Raw genomic sequence first — 17,438 nt, 5'->3', positions numbered from 1 at the left:
TGCCTCCAGAAGTTGTGAATGCTCCAACACTGGAAGTTTTTAAGAAGAGATTGGATAACCATTTGTCTGAAATGAATAGGGTTTCCTGCCTGGGCAGGGGGTTGGATTAGAAGACCTCCAAGTCCCTTCTAACTCTGTTATTGTATCCTAATTTGGGCAATGAAATATCTGCAAGACAACAATCAAGCTCGGAGAGCACAAAGGACCCTTCATAGACAAAAGGAATTCTTAGAAAATGGAAAAACTATGAGAAATGTGAGCTGCTATTTTGGAAAGTGTCTCCTCCTGCTCAGAAAAATGACAAGGTATTGTCTGAGAAACTAGAGATGGAGAGAGGAACCTTTGTGATTTGTCCAACCAGGCAGCCAGACTAGCAACTATTCTCAACATAAGATTGATAGAACATTCTTTGCCCTTATAATACCATCTAAATGTTTTGGGACTACAATTCCCAGGCTGCATGCTGGTTGATTGTTCTGGGACCTGTCCTAACACAGTTGGAGGGTGCTAGGATGAGAAAGGATGATCCAGTTCTAAATTCCAGTCCAGTTTATGCAACCAATGAAACTGAAATCTAAAAAAAATGATAACTGGGTAAAAAGTCACTACAACTAACACGTATATTACAAGATGTCTTTAAAAAAAAGGACCTAGCCATATTATTACTTTTTTATTTTAACAGTGGTATCTCTACCTGCTTTTTTGGCTGGCAATCAATTGCATTTCTTAAAAACTGGATTTATCTTAAAGCCATCTTCTGATTTTCGGGGTGCAAAGATTTAGTTACCTGCCAGTGTGGCCCAGAGCTGCTATTACTGGACAATGTGTGACTTGCAGGTGGGGTCTGATCAGTCAAACCTGCTTGGCAAGTCCCCAGGCCTGACTCACCTAAGAGACAGGTGGAGCCCTGATCTAGCAGCGGCCCTCACACAGAGGCCATCAGTCCTGCACAGAGCCAAGCCCTCGCAGCACCATGGCTCTGAGTGTCAGCATCAAGAGAGTCTCCCAGCTGCCAGGGACTGGGGAGAGGCAGGTGCACATCAGCTTTCGAGGTGCGGAGGATAGGGAATGGGGGAAGTCTGGGGAGGGTGGAAGGAAATGCACACAGAGTTTTGGGAAGAGGGAAGACATAATCCAATGGCTTAATATTCTATCCTAGAGAAAGCTAGAATATAGTTTTGTAATGTAATTGTTTCCTAATGATACAGAGTTTGTGGGGCTTGTATACAACATGCAAAAATATGTGAACCTGCAAGTTATTTTTCTGTGAACACTTGTCTGTCCCTTTAAGAATATGAACATTATTATGTGTGTACTACCTCAAGCAGAAAATATTCAGGAGCTTTAATCAAATCAACAACAACAAAGTCTTACAGTTGTTTAAAGAGGAACGTTTATTATAATTTAAAGTTTTGCAAACTATAATTCACTTTGTCAGAATGCCATCCTGTGAAAGGCATACTTGTAGGGAGGAAGCATTAGTAAAAGGAAATGCCAAATAAAAATTAAAATTAAGAGGAATCACAGTTAATTAAGAGAAAAGAATCTAAAATCAGTTCCTGGATAAACTTTCCAGGAGAACCTGAAAACTTTCACACCCATTTCGTCATTTTGGTTGATTCAATTAAAAGCATCACCTCACTATAGATTTTGATTTTTAGAGATCAGAACTTTCTCTCTAAGTTCCTTCAGTTAGTCAGTCAGTCAGTCTGTCTGTCTCTCATCTCTCATCTCTATCACCTATCTTTGTTTATATCTGTCTATCGATCGATCTATCATCTATCTGAAATTTGGAACTTTATCTTAAAAGTCACATTTATCTGAAGTTCTGCTTCCAGCGAATGTGGAAGCAGACTCCAGAACAAGGAATACATATTAAAACTGGAATTTGTGTGGCAGTAAGTCCAGTTAAAATCAATTTGGTTTATTTCTGAATAGATTTGTATAGAATTCTACTGCTAAGGATTTAAACTGGCAGCATTTGACACCGGAGAGAGAAAAGTAAACATTTTTTTAAAACAGTATTGGGATTCTGAATTTAATTTAATTCAGATATCTCTTTAAAAATAGATATTACCTACAAGACTAATTCTGTAGAAAAAATATAAAAATCTATAAGGTACAGTAATCTTAAAGGTTTATTTAATCTATTTAGATACGTTATATTTTTCAACCCAGATTCTGATCAATATTTTGCGACCCTGGATTACATACTGCACAAGCATTTTGCTTTTCAATGGAAAAGTCTAGTAGCCTTTTTGTCAGTACTTATTTCCTTCTTTTTCATTTAATGCTCCATTGGTGGTGAGTCAGTAACTGATAATGGTCTGGTGTCCTTTTTTATTTTCCACTACAGTGGCATTTTACTAGAGTAGATATTTGTTTCACCTGCTTTTTTGAAAGAGGAAATAAATTATTAAATAATATTCTAATTATACATCTGTTATCACATCTAGCATCACAAAGCCATTGATGATGTCTTCAGTACTGTTATATTAATACAAGATTGATTGGACATAGTTCTAGAAAAGTGTTTTTCAATTTTAGCAGCTTTAGCATATATGGACTTCAACTCCCAGAATCCCCCAACCATCCATGCTGGTGAAGAATTCTGACAGTTGAGGGCCATATATCTTAAAATTCTTAAGGTTTAAAAATAACATGCTCTAGAAAATGCTGTAAGTGACTGGTATGGAATGGCAATTAGAATGTGATCTTAAGCAGACTTCAGCTGAACTACAGCCCTAGTTTAATATCAAAGGTAGAGTCACTGATTTCATCTGTCAATATAGCATTTCTCTCCCTGTTTGTTTTCTCCTCTTAAGTTCCTGAGATAATGAGTTTGGAAAACATGAAGCTTTTGCTCTGATTTCTATATGTGAACGTAACAAATATTGCACAGAGACAGGTTCTATATCAGGGGTGTCAAACTCGATTTCATTGAGGACCGCATCAGGGTTGTGTTTGACCTCAGGAGGCCGGGGTAAGCGTGGAGGCCCGAGCGCTCTGCCAATCTCTGTTTTTGACTGGGACAGCCTCCTGCAACCCTCTGCCAGCAAAAATGGAGTCAGGAGGGCTGCATGTGGCTGTCCCAAACTCTGTTTTCACTGGCAGAGGTACCACAGGCCGGTCCTTCACTGTTTCCAGAGTGGCCCGTGGGTCGGATCTAAACACCTTGTGGCCAACATCTGGTCTGCAGGCCTTGAATTTGACACCCCTGTTCTATATTTTGTTTGAGAGCTACACTCTAACAAATTGGAGACACCAGACTTGGTAAATGAGGGCTAGATATAGGTCAAGAAAATTTGCTTTCAAATACACATCAACCACAATGTTTACAATACATCTGTAGACAATTCTCCACTTGTCAAATGAATCTCTCTCACACAATTGCTAGGGGATAAACCTGAAAAAGCATACATATTATATTGAAGTCTATAAATAAAGGCAATGGAATGAATGAAAGAAAAAAAATACTACAATCCCTCTTCAGATAACTGGTTGCCATGGAGTGGTGGTGGTGGAAGTTATGTAAAATTCATACGTGAGGGCATCTGATTTTCTCTGCCCTGAGAGCTTAAAGGAAGCTAGAACATATATACCATTCTGATAGATTCTATACATCCCTTCCTGCGATGAATGAACATGAGGACCTGGATAGCTCCTAAAGCCAATTCAGGTTCAGCCAATTCACACTGTACTGTGCAATCTCCAAAGTGCAAAGTTCTATGAATTTAATTTCCAGGAAAGGATCTGAGCCCCATTGGATAACATCTGGTTATTAAAAAATCCTGATTTTTGATTGCGGCTTTCTTTTAAGGATATATGGCATGCTCCTTCAAAGAAAATTCATACCTGGTGTTTCAAATGTTTGACAAACTTTGTATCTCCCCCCCCCCCCAAGGATTTACCCAGAAAACAAAGAAGATACGCTGTGGCCAGGAAGCGATCTTTGGAGAGGTAAGGAAGTATCACACTCAGTGGGAAGACCTAATTTTGAATCATAGTAAGTTCATTGGTGTGTATGGGAAGAGATCTCTGCATAACACTGCCCCAGGTTTCTCCAGACTAGAAAGTACTACAATTTGGTGAAAGCAGGGTTATATTATTAACTGAAAAATCAAACACAATTGAAAAAGAGTTTCTTAAACTATATAATTGCAAAATTTCTCAATTATTGTAACTCATTATAGTTCAAAGACCATGCTGTAGCTTCAGTGAATCTGAAATACACCAGATTGGGAAAAATAGTGATCATACAGATAAATACTACAAACTAGCAATAGCCTTAAATATTGCTTCATAGTGCTTTACAGCCCTTTCTAAGCAGTTTACAGAGTCAGCATATTGCCCCCAACAATCTGGGTCCTCAGTTTACCGACCTCAGAAGGATGGAAGGCTGAATCAACCTTGAGCCTGATGAGATTTCAACTGCCAAGTTGCAGTCAGCAGAAGTAATCTGCAGTACTGCGTTCTAACCACTGTGCCACCATGGCTCTATATCTATGAAACTATGTTTCATTGTGGGTGAATCCAGGTTATGATCCTGCAGCTTGCTGTTGAATTAAAAATCTTAAGAATCCTTGGCAGCATTTATTTATTTATTTATTTATTTACATTTCTATACCACCCTTCTCCGAAGACTCAGGGCGGTTTACAGCCAAGTTAAAAAGACATATACAAAAATTAAAACACGCTATTCCAATTCAAAAATCTGATTCCATAGGCCGAATATTAAAATAACAAGTAAAACCACCCATTAAAATTACCCTTAGGCCAACCCTGCTCGGTGAAACAAAAAGGTCATGACCATGATGGGGGTTGACTGGGAGCATGACCATGATGGGGGTTGACTGGGGTTCCATCAGCATCTGGAAAATCTAAATATCCAAGTCCAATGTGAGATAGCTATAAAATTCAGTAATTAGAAAGATGATTTCTTTCTAATTGTATTATGACATAAGCTCCCACATTTTCTATCATCTGTGAGATTGGATATGAACAGAGGGGGAAGAGACTTATCAGAAGCTTTGGGTATTAATTTTGGCATTATTTCATTTTTTAGCTCTTTCGCTGGCCACATTATGGAAAGTTCATTATGGAAGAAATGTTGATAATTAAAGTTTACAATTGCAGTAAAGTGTTCAGTAACAGGTAGGTTCCTAACTCACTGGGAAAATCTTTCTGCTACATTTTACTTTACAGTCATTTGAACCTGAATCATTCCTTCATGCGATACCAAAAATAAACATCCCATTTTTAGTAGATACACCTTTCCCTTTGTATCACCGAGAGAACAGTCAAATAATTGTAAAATAAGCAACTCTTTGCGTTTCTCCCATTTAATTTCTTATGCTTAACTTTTCTTCCTCTGAATGACATTTTCCAGTGTACAATATCAAAGGTAATGTTTTTAAGGATTTGTTATGTACAGAAGAGAAGGAAAAGGGCTATAGTGTTATCCAACAACTATTTTGACATAATCTGTATTTACATTTCGTGCTATATCATGATAAGATTTGCTTGGTTGAAACCTAGACCAAAAGGGAAAGATGGGAAAAAGCAAAGAATTTGGAGGAAGGGTGGAGCAGAAGCAGAAGGCTTAATTGCTTTGGTTCAGATAGAAATACCTTCATGGTCTCTTATTTGATATAGTCACAGCACATAATTGCTGTCTGAAACCCAAGGGCAGCTTTCTTGCTTTAGCTAAGTGCACAACAAGCAGCTTATGATTTGCTTTTATGTGTCATCATTCCTGAATCTACCAGAACACTATTATATGTTTACAGTGCTGTCTGTTAAGCTTTTTTGCCTTTTATCTTGGTTTTCTTTTTGTAGATTACTTGGCACTTTAGTTATCAGCCTTCAGCAGTTGGTAATGTCTGGACGACTGAACATCAGAGAGGCTCTTGTTGACAAAAACCACAGCATTACTAGGGTAAGTCATTTGATTGATATTATAACATTTAAAATGCAAGTGATATGACCCAAGCATCTCAAATCGGCCTTTTGAGAGGTAGGACACTACCACAGAAACATTTCATTATCTTTCTGTTGCTGAACATATCCGCAGTCATCACACAATAATTCATCGCCAACTCCAGTACCTGGGCAACCTTGGAAAACCTCCTCCACCCTCTCCCCAAGTTTCATGTTGTATGAAATACATTTCTCAATATATTTCTCCTGTCTTGTGGTCATTTCTCTCTCCATGTTGGAATCTGGCCAGGCAGAATCTACCTGGGCCAGAAGGTAAAAAGGACCTTAAACCATAAAGGGCCTGACAGGAGGTAGCCAGCTAGGAGTGACCTAAGCTTTTTGTACAAAAAGCAGCCTACACTTTTTCAACAAAAAATCCTCCAACTATTTGGGAGTTATAATAGTTTAGTCTAAATTTTGTTTTCCCTCTGTAGATATATATTGAATTGGATTTGAGATATCAACCTCCGGATGGTGCTGCAGGGACATGGGTTGAGGACGATTTTATCTACCAGATGAAAGACAGGTACTGGAATCTGTACTAAGACCAGGGGTGGATTCTACTTATCTTTACTACCGGTTTGCAACGGGACCGTTTGTGCATGCTTCTGCGCATGCGCAGAAACTTCTGCACATGCGCAGAAACTTCTGCACATGCGCAGAAACTTCCTGATGACGTCCGGGTCAGTGGGCGGAACCTCCCACCAGTTTTACTACCGGTTCTTGTGAACCGGTCTGAATCAGGGGCAACCTACCAATGACTAAGATCCAATGTATTCATTTTTAATATTCTAAATGATAATAGGTAGTATTGTTTTTTAAACAAAAAAAATATATTCTACACCTATATAGCGTTCTAATCAGAAAGTCATAGAACACTGCTGAAATTAAGATATAGTCCCACAGTCTGATAAAGGAAGTGTGATAAATAAAAAATAAGATAGTTTGTAAGACTTGTTACAAATCCAAACCAATGATGACAATTGCCACATAGTTTTCAAGGTGGATCCAGGTGTATTTGCAAATAGCCAAAAACTCAAATCAATCTTGAATGTGTTTTGAACTGGATTGAATGAAATGGGAGATGGAAAGCTATAGCTGTCTACTATATAAAACTTTAATTCCCAAACTGGACGATTTGTAGGGAAAAGGTTTTTTTTTTAAAAAGTTATATCAATAATGAATTTCAACAGCCAACATTTGTGTTTTATTTTTCTTTGTTATAGTTCTGAGGTTATAATTCGCAATCCAGGATTTGAAGACTTAGAGTAAGTAGCATATTCTACATACATGCTACTAACCTGATATTGTATATTGCTACTGTAACAAGTATATGAAAATGTATATAGTCCATGTGATGGTGCAATATTCCAAGTTGTGTTCTCTCCCACCCCCTTTTTTATATGCTTTTGAATCACTGTTGCCTCCTTAGTAAGCTTTTTGGAAATGATTTGTTGAGTGGGAATAACTGGCCCAAGTTCATGCAGCTGGCTTTGTACATAACATCAGAGTTGGAAGGGACCTTGGAGGCCTTCTAGTCTTGGAGGCCCCTGCCCAGGCAGGAAACCCTACACCATCTCAGTCAGATGGTTATCCAACATTTTCTTAAAAATTTCCAGTGTTGGAGCATTCACAACTTCTGAAGGCAAGTCGTTCCACTTATTAATTGTTCTAACTGTCAGGAAATTTCTCCTTAGTTCTAAGTTGCTTCTTTCTTTGATCAGTTTCCACCCATTGCTTCTTGTTCTACCCTCAGGTGCTTTGGAGAACAGCCCGACTCCCTCTTCTTTGTGGCAGCCCCTGAGATATTGGAACACAGCTATCATGTCTTTGTGATTAAAGTGGGACTAGAATTAATGGTCTCCTGTTTGTAGCCTGGTGCCAATTTGAGAGGCAGTACACCAAACTGCCTCTCAAATTATAGAACTCCACATAGTCTGTTTTGAACTCATATCTCAAGCAAATATCAATGATCAACTCAGTAGTGCTTGTAATTTACAAGATACAGGATAGTATGGGATGATAATGCTAAAGGCTTTCTACATAAAGCAAGTGGGTGAGGTCTTCTAATTGTACAGTGTGATACACAGCATTATATCTCCACACCTGGTTGCCCAGTAGGTTGAGCAACAGGCTTCAACTCAACCTTAGCAAGATTGAGTGGCTTCGGATATGAAGGCCCTTTGGTTCTGGGGGTTGTCGATCTTTAGTTCTTTGTGAGCTTGCACAATCTCAAACAGAACTAGTGAGCAATTGGGAGTCTTCCTGCACTTGCAGTTCTTGTGACAGCCATGGCTACGATGGCCTTTGCATGACTTTGAGTTGTTGCACCCTTTCCTGAACTGGGATGGCACTCATGCCTTGTTCACTTCCTGAAGGGACTCCTACAATGTCCTTACATTTAAATCTAATTCCCTGAAATCAAAGTTTCAGAGACAATTCTATGCATTATTATTACTTAGTAAACTAATTCACCTTATATAGATTAAACCAGTAGTGGTAGTAGCAATAGCAGCAATAAAAAATACAATAACAGGGGAGCAATGTACAGAATGTAATGTTTTTTATTTCAAATTGTACCCATTATCTCTGGAGATAAAAGAATTATGACGAGCATGCCAATCTTATGATTCTTAACTTTTGGTGTGGCCTTCAGGGTGGCTGATGCAAAACGAGCTGTTGACCTGGATAGGAAGGCTGCAATGCTGGGCAGGAAGCTTGTCAAAGGTCTGGAGATGGATGATGAGGAAGACGATTACTACGATGTATCTGATATGGAGTTCTCTGGGATTGTCTTCAGCTCTGTAAAGAGGTACTTTCCAACCCGAGTAATACTTCAATTTCTTCTTGGAAGAAAACAGACTTCAACCTGATACATTCCAGATACATTAAACTGCAATATCCAGTATCTTAAAGCTGCTCTAACTGTGGTGTGAATATTTCTTTATTTCTTATGGATTTGAGGGCAAACACTTTGTTAGACTTCAGAAGGGTAGCTGCAGTTTCAAATTGAGTAGGCTTTCACTTGAATATTTCCCCAGCTCCTGCAGGGAAGAAAGAAAACAGAATTCCTTTAGCCACATTTTTGGGGTAAGGTGCAATCAAAAACTTGGCAAGTAAAAAATTAGCTCTCTTTTCCCCGATTCGATACACACCACTACCCCACAGCAGGTTAATTTGCAAGTTTTGATGATTTGTAAATCTGCTGGTCTAGTCACCTGTTAAAACTTGCTTCTCTCCACACATTGTATATCAAGGAAGGGGGAGGGAACAAAGACAGGAGAAACAAACACTTAGCTTTTTTTAGCTTCCTGTCAGGATTATCAGAATAATTATATAACGATATCAGTAACTTCAAAATAAAAAGATAAGGTAAGGTAAGGTAACGTAAGGTAAGGTAAGGTAAGGTAAGGTAAGGTAAGGTAAGGTAAGGTAAGATAAGATAAGATAAGATAAGATAAGATAAATTAAGTTTGGAAAATTGCTAACCAACAACATGTAGCAACAATCTGTTTTTGCAGATTAGGTATATATATCGCCTTTCAGTTTTTAGAAAAATGGTCACAGTAACCATGCCATTATCACAAACAGAAGTGGTAGTAGATATATTTACTTACTTACTTAGGCTTGTATGTTACTCTAATCCCTGAAGATTCAAAACAGTTTACAATATTCTTTCCAGCATAAAGATTTTTTAAAATTTAATATGTGTTTATATTGAAGCATGGTAGAAATGAAACTAATGCATCAGTAACACCGGGAGGAAGTTTTATTTAGTAGATTACACCAATGTACATTATCCCCATATTTACCATCACAATAATCCTATAAAATTAATCTACTGTGGGCAGATTACTCAATGAGCTTGTGTTTTACTAAAACTAAACCCATGGTTTTAGTTACTACAGTGCACTGTTTTGCTACATTGTACAGTTTAAATGATTATATATCTTAATGGAAATGTAAAATTAAATTTAAATACTTTCTTTTCTTAAAATTAAATGTTGACTTACTGTCATTAACCTTCTGCTGAAACAATATTAACCAAGAATACATCCCAAGTAAAAAGTGTCTTGAGCTTCATTAATGAAATTAATTTAGTTCTTCAATAGACTTTCCATTTCTATAAACTGTAATCTTGGGGAAATGTCTGCATTCATACCGGTAGATCTGAGTAAGCATGTGGCTATTTATTTATTATCTTTATATTCCATTGTTCTCTGCATTTCAAAACTAAAATAACAATCTAAATAAAATGACAAATAAGACATGTAATTAATGCTGGATGTTCCATTTTAGCCGTTCTAGAGTTTTCTCCAAGTGGGATCTCAATGCATCTCCTAGACCACAGAACTTTCAGGTGACGTATCTGCCACTTTTACTGTGAACATTTTTATTTATTTATTTCAATTTTTATACCGCCCTTCTCCCGAAGGACTCAGGGCGGTGTACAGCCTAGTAAAAATACAATGTATAAACATTAAAAAGAAGTTAAAAAGAAATATTATAACGTGGCCAAAATTTTAAAACCATTTAAAATCATAAGATATAAATACCCCAATAAAATATCAATCCAGTCCCGCTTGAATAAATAGGTGCGTTTTCAGCTCACGGCGAAAGGTCTGAAGATCAGGCACTTGACGTAAACCAGGGGGAAGTTCATTCCAGAGCGTAGGAGCTCCAACAGAGAAGGCCCTTCCCCTGGGGGCCGCCAGCCAGCATTGCTTGGCGGACGGCACCCTGAGAAGGCCCTCTCTGTGTGAGCGTACGGGTCGGTGGGAGGCAAAAGGTAACAGCAGGCGGTCCCGTAAGTACCCGGGTCCTAAGCCATGGAGCGCTTTAAAGGTGGTAACCAAAATCTTGAAGCGCACCCGAAAGACCACAGGAAGCCAGTGCAAGCTGCGCAGGATTGGTGTTACATGGGAGCAACGAGTCGCTCCCACTATTACCCGCGCAGCTGCATTCTGAACTAGCTGCAGCCTCCGGGTGCACTTCAAGGGCAGCCCCATGTAGAGAGCATTGCAATAGTCCAAGCGGGAAGTGACAAGGGCATGAGTGACCGTGCATAAGGCATCCCGGTCAAGAAAGGGGCGCAACTGGCGCACCAAGCGTACTTGGTGGAAGGCCCTCCTGGAGACGGCCGCCAAATGATCGTCAAACGACAGCCGCCCATCCAAGAGGACACCCAAGTTGCGCACCCTCTCCGTTGGGGCCAATAACTCGCCCCCCACAGCCAGCTGCGGCTGCAGCTGACTGAACATTGAATTTATATCCATTTTGAACCAGTGGGGTGCATTTGAAATTATGAGAGGATGCTCTGGCATTCACATAAAATAGTTATCCTGGATGGAGATGGCCCTACTTCACAATAGTTGCTCTGATGGGCGTAGCAGGTTATAAATAACCCAGTTACAGTACCAGAAGGCAAATTTGTGAAGTTGCTTCTTGCTCTTCCTGTAGTCCCCAATAATGTCCCTTGTTAGCCCAGTTTATCTTGTCTTTTTTTAACCTGACAAGTAAGCAGACATCCAAAGAATGTATATGGCTGTTTTTTACTAAATAGGTTTGTGTAATCCAGAGCCATGCTTGTCAATAAAAATGATACTAGAGCTTAGTAAGCATGTGGCTATTTATTTATTATCTTTATATTCCATTGTTCTCTGCATTTCAAAACTAAAATAACAATCCAAATAAAATGACAAATAAGACATGTAATTAATGCTGGATGTTCCATTTTAGCCGTTCTAGAGTTTTCTCCAAGTGGGATCTCAATGCATCTCCTAGACCACAGAACTTTCAGGTGACGTATCTGCCACTTTTACTGTGAACATTGAATTTATTTATTTATTTCAATTTTTATACCGCCCTTCTCCCGAAGGACTCAGGGCGGTGTACAGCCTAGTAAAAATACAATGTATAAACATTAAAAAGAAGTTAAAAAGAAATATTATAACGTGGCCAAAATTTTAAAACCATTTAAAATCATAAGACATAAATACCCCAATAAAATATCAATCCAGTCCGCTTGAATAAATAGGTGCGTTTTCAGCTCACGGCGAAAGGTCCGAAGATCAGGCACTTGGCGTAAACCAGGGGAAGTTCATTCCAGGCGTAGGAGCTCCAACAGAAGGCCCTTCCTGGGGCCGCCAGCCGGCATTGCTTGGCGGACGGCACCCTGAGAAGGCCCTCTCTGTGTGGCGTCTGGTCGGTGGGAGGCAAAAGGTAACAGCAGGCGGTCCCGTAAGTACCGGGTCCTAAGCCATGGGCGCTTTAAAGGTGGTAACCAAAATCTTGAAGCGCACCGAAGACCACAGGAAGCCAGTGCAAGCTGCGCAGGATTGGTGTTACATGGGAGCAGCAGTCGCTCCCACTATTACCAGCAGCTGCATTCTGAACTAGCTGCAGCCTCCGGGTGCACTTCAAGGGCAGCCCCATGTAGAGAGCATTGCAATAGTCCAAGCGGGAAGTGACAAGGGCATGAGTGACCGTGCATAAGGCATCCCGGTCAAGAAAGGGGCGCAACTGGCGCACCAAGCGTACTTGGTGGAAGGCCCTCCTGGAGACGGCCGCCAAATGATCGTCAAACGACAGCCGCCCATCCAAGAGGACACCCAAGTTGCGGCCCCTCTCCGTTCGGGCCAATAACTGCTTTGACAGCCAGCTGCGGCTGCAGCTGACTGAACATTGAATTTATATCCATTTTGAACCAGTGGGGTGCATTTGAAATTATGAGAGGATGCTCTGGCATTCACATAAAATAGCTATCCTGGATGGAGATGGCCCTACTTCACAATAGTTGCTCTGATGGGCGTAGCAGGTTATAAATAACCCAGTTACAGTACCAGAAGGCAAATTTGTGAAGTTGCTTCTTGCTCTTCCTGTAGTCCCCAATAACGTCCCTTGTTAGCCCGGTTTATCTTGACTTTTTTTAACCTGACAAGTAAGCAGACATCCAAAGAATGTATATGGCTGTTTTTTACTAAATAGGTTTGTGTAATCCAGAGCCATGCTTGTCAATAAAAATGATACTAGAGCTTAGTAATATTTTTGTTTTATTTATTGAATATAGCATTTTTTTATTGAAGAATTAAAATCAGGTGGACAGAAAGCTTGGCAGACATATATGCATAGTTGACCTCTTAGAGTTTCTGCCAATAAATCATTTAAAGTTATTGGTTTTAAGGGGTTTTTTATTATTTATATTGTTTTTTAAATTCGGCAATAGAATAAGTTTTTAATTGTTGTTTTTAACTTGTATTTATATGTATTTTAACTGCCTGTGAACCGCCCTGAGTCCTTAGGGAGATAGGGCGGTATATAAATTTGAAAAATAATAAAATAAAAATAATTCAAAAGAATGGTCTGTAACTCATATATCTTATCAGATTTTGAAAACCATGTATTTGTTTATAACTTTCAGTAATGATTGAGCAATCATTCCAGCAAACCTGAAAGTAAAAGGAAACATTGATTGATTTTTACAAATCACCAAGTTGTAAAAACAAACAATGAATGCTGGAGATTTGATTCCAGAACAATTCAAGCAAGTAGTTGATTTAATTCCTCTCACTTTATACTGATATATCCAGACCAATTATAGCAAATATATTGTCTCCCTAGATTGGTATCAACATAATTGAAGCTCAGAAGTTGGTTGGAGTTAATATTGATCCTTTTGTGGTAGTGAAAATTGGAAGTGAGAAAAGACACACAGCAACACAGAAATCCACCAATTGTCCTTTTTACAATGAGGTATGCTAAACTTGAAGAAAGTGTACATAATTCTATTCTCAGACTTGTCAATCTAATGTATGTGAGCACAGTTATATAGCCAACTACAAAAACTGCTGATTTAAACTATTAAATCCAACTCAACTCCTTGCTTAATTCAGGAACTTTATTTAGAATATTCCTGAGAGACGGCAAAGGAAGATCTGTTTAAACACATCTGCTAAACAAGAGACATAATCTGTTTCAGAAATAGATTCCAATCTCCAAGGACTCTTTCTTTTAGGCAGGTTTCCTAACAATTAGTCAGAATCTATTTTCATCTAAAAGCACATTCTGTACTCTGGGATGATATGGAATATCTTTTGGTCTTGTTAAACATGTAAATTAATCTTAAAGCCCTATAGAAAAGGACCTTCCATTTAGAAACATCGGGACATGTAAGGAAGCCCTTTTCTTACATAGCTTCTTGTTGAAAATATTCTGCATAGTATTATATGATGCTGCTTCTTGTTGAAAATATTCTGCATAGTATTATATGATGCTGCTCGGCACATGGTAGAACTTAATTTTTACACGAAATGTAATGTTTATATTTTTTCTTTTTCTTCCAGTATTTTACTTTTGATTTTCATGAACCAAGAGATATTCTATTCCACAGATTGATAGAGATTTCCGTAAGTATACTGGCTACTATGTAAGGGGTGGAAGTGAGATGAGGGTAGATGACCAATGGCCTTACATCATATCATGAAATGAGCAATAAATTAAAAATACAGTTTCTCATTTATTCTTCTAAAGTTGCAGCTATTCTTTGTCACAGATCAATAAGGGCTAATCATATCATATTTTATCACATAGCAACCATTAGAGATGTATAAGCTTTACTTTGTGCATTTTTCTTATAAGAAATGTATTATTATTCAGATATTTGACATTCTAGATCTAATAATTCAATTAAACATACAATTATGAAAAGAAATACTTGGCAAGTGATGTTACTGAGAAAAAGAACTTTGACTTATGGCCTTGCAGAAACTAATTTGTGAAACATGTTTTAGTTTCATCAATACTATTTAACTTGGTTCTGATTGCTACTTGTCATCTTGTTTTGAACCCAGTTATCAGCTGTTCAGTGACTTCCCTAATCTCAGCCCAAAAGCTAGGCTCTTCTTGGCAATAGTTGCCTTTTGTGGCGGGGTGAAACGCTCCCAGTTCGGACTGAACTGATCGGGTAGCAATTTATTTATTTTATTTTATTTATTTTATTTTATTTGCATTTATATCCCGCCCTTCTCCAAAGACTCAGGGCGGCTTACACTATGTCAAGCAATAGTCTTCATCCATTTGCATATTATATACAAAGTCAACTTATTGCCCCCAACAATCTGGGTCCTCATTTTACCTACCTTATAAAGGATGGAAGGCTGAGTCAACCTTGGGCCTAGTGGGACTAGAACCTGCAGTAATTGCAGGTAGCTGCTGTTAATAACAGACTGCATTAGCAGCCTGAGCCACAGAGGCAATGGCGGTGGGTGGTTCGGAGAACCAGTAGCAAAAATCCCTGGCTCCCCCACTCATGCCCACCCAATGCCCGGTGGCCCGCTTCCCCACTTGCCGCTTCTTTTAAAAAATGCTTTTAACAGGTTAAAAAAAGGCTGTGATGATTACAGCTGAGTCGCACGATCCTTTTTTTTTTACTTTTAAAAGCATTTTTAACAACCTTTTCAGGGGAATAAGTTGTACAAAAATGCTTTTAAAAGGTAAAAAAATGGCTCTGATAATCACAGCTGAGCTGCCTGATTGTCAGAGCCTTTTTTTTACTTTTAAAAGCATTTTTTTCCAACCTATTCAGCCAAATCGGTTGTAAGAAAATGCTTTTAATAGTAAAAAAAAAAGATTGCCCACCACAGCTGATCAACCCCCTATGTGCTGTTCTACTTACCCCATGCCTCCTTTTGGTGTGCACTGCATGTGCATGCACCTTGCATTTGGTGCCTGGTGTGCATTGTGCATGCGCATATGCAGCGCACATACACAGCCAGAAAACTAGTAGTAAACCAGTTCAGATTTCACCACTTTCTGTGGGTCTCTTGTCTGCAATATGTCTTTTGAGAAATACCATTGTGTTCATGTGCAGGTCTTCCATTCCAAGAAGATTCCCTTCCTAGGGACTCTCATAGGCACTTTCAAGATAGATCTTGAGACTGTATACAATCAGCCAGGTACTGTACCCTAAGGCTGTTATCATACTAAAAGTTGCTTTTTAGTTCTCTTTTGCCATTGCTTTGAATTACCTGCTTTGAGTCTGTAACATTCAAGCATAAGAGGACATTCATAACATTCAAGCATAAGAGGACATTCATAACATTCAAGCATAAGAGGACCATAAGGGGCGTGCATAAGCGCACAAACGTGCCTACCGTTCCTGTCCTATTGTTTTTCTTTTCTTCTATACCTTTATATACTATATAACCTTTCTGTATGATAGTTACATATATTGTTGTGACAAAATAAATAAATAAATAAATAAATCATTGTGGTTTGATTAAAAGCTAATCAATCTGTTTGAAATGGATTTGTTTGTGATAAGTATCATTCACATCCAACTAATGAGAATTAAAAATGAGCTATCCCAGGGCTGGGTCCCTTCAAGAAGGTCCATGATCAAGGTTCTCAGCTGAGAAAAATTGAGTTGGTTCATTAAATCTGGCCAATATTTTCAGGGCTGGTTGAAGACTTCTTGCTATATGAGGTTGATCAAATCATATTTGTGAAATTTACCCAGCTGGCACTAAAATCTATTAGCAATTAATTTATTTCCATTTTGCACCCTGACTATGCTAAAGCCCTTGATTGTGTGGATCACAACAAATCGTGGCAAGTTCTTAAAGAGATGGGAGTATCAGAGCATCTTATTTGTCCCTTGAGAAACCTATATGCGGGTCAAGAAGCAACAGTGAGAATTGGACATGGAACCACTGATTGGTTCAAAATTGGGAAAGGAGTCCAGCAAGGTTGTATACTGTCACACTGCCTATTTAACTTATATGCAGAGCACATCATGAGAATGGCAGGGCTAGATGAATCAAAAGTTGGAATTAAGATTGCTGGGAGAAATATCAACAACCTCATATGATACCACATTAATGGCAGAAAGTGAAGAGGAACTAAAGAGCGTCTTAATGCGGGTGAAGGAGAAGAGTGCAAAAGTTGGCTTGAAACTCAACATTAAAAAAACTAAGATCATGGCATCCAGCCCTCTCAATTCCTGGCAAATAGATGGGGAAGAAATGGAGGTAGTGACAGATTTTATTTTCCTGGGCTCCAAGATCACCACAGATGGGGACTGCAGCCAAGAAATTAAAAAACGCTTGCTCCTGGGGTGGAAAGCTATAGCAAATCTAGACAGTATACTAAAAAGCAGAGACATCACCCTGCCAACAAAAGTGGTATAGTCAAGGCTATGGTTTTCCCAGTTGCATTGTATGGCTGTGAAAGTTGGACCATAAGAAAGGCTAAGCGCCAAAGAATTAAGGCCTTTGAACTATGGTGCTGGAGAAGACTCCTGCGAGTCCCTTGGACTGCAAGGCGATCAAACCAGTCAGTCCAAGAGGAGATCAACCCTGACTGCTCTTCAGAAGGTCAGATCCTGAAAATGAAATTGAAATACTTTGGCCACCTAATGAGAAGGAAGGATTCACTGGAGAAGAGCCTAATGCTGGGAAAGA

General features: G+C 38.9%; 1 protein-coding gene across 1 annotated transcript in view; it reads left to right on the top strand.

Moving 5' to 3' along the window:
• Positions 1-973: 973 nt before the first annotated feature.
• Positions 974-17,438, top strand: part of LOC131195711 (fer-1-like protein 4) — an 81,790-nt gene continuing 65,325 nt past the window's right edge. The window contains exons 1-11 of the mRNA XM_058177846.1: positions 974-1,052; positions 3,905-3,960; positions 5,066-5,154; positions 5,839-5,938; positions 6,414-6,505; positions 7,206-7,247; positions 8,636-8,791; positions 10,279-10,339; positions 13,600-13,731; positions 14,322-14,384; positions 15,848-15,932. Coding sequence (XP_058033829.1) covers positions 974-1,052; positions 3,905-3,960; positions 5,066-5,154; positions 5,839-5,938; positions 6,414-6,505; positions 7,206-7,247; positions 8,636-8,791; positions 10,279-10,339; positions 13,600-13,731; positions 14,322-14,384; positions 15,848-15,932 — 955 coding nt within the window. The remainder of the gene's footprint in view (positions 1,053-3,904; positions 3,961-5,065; positions 5,155-5,838; positions 5,939-6,413; positions 6,506-7,205; positions 7,248-8,635; positions 8,792-10,278; positions 10,340-13,599; positions 13,732-14,321; positions 14,385-15,847; positions 15,933-17,438) is intronic.

The sequence above is a fragment of the Ahaetulla prasina genome, chromosome 3, assembly GCF_028640845.1.
Source record: "Ahaetulla prasina isolate Xishuangbanna chromosome 3, ASM2864084v1, whole genome shotgun sequence".
Taxonomy (NCBI): Eukaryota; Metazoa; Chordata; class Lepidosauria; order Squamata; family Colubridae; genus Ahaetulla; species Ahaetulla prasina.
This window is presented reverse-complemented; position numbering and strand designations above follow the sequence as displayed.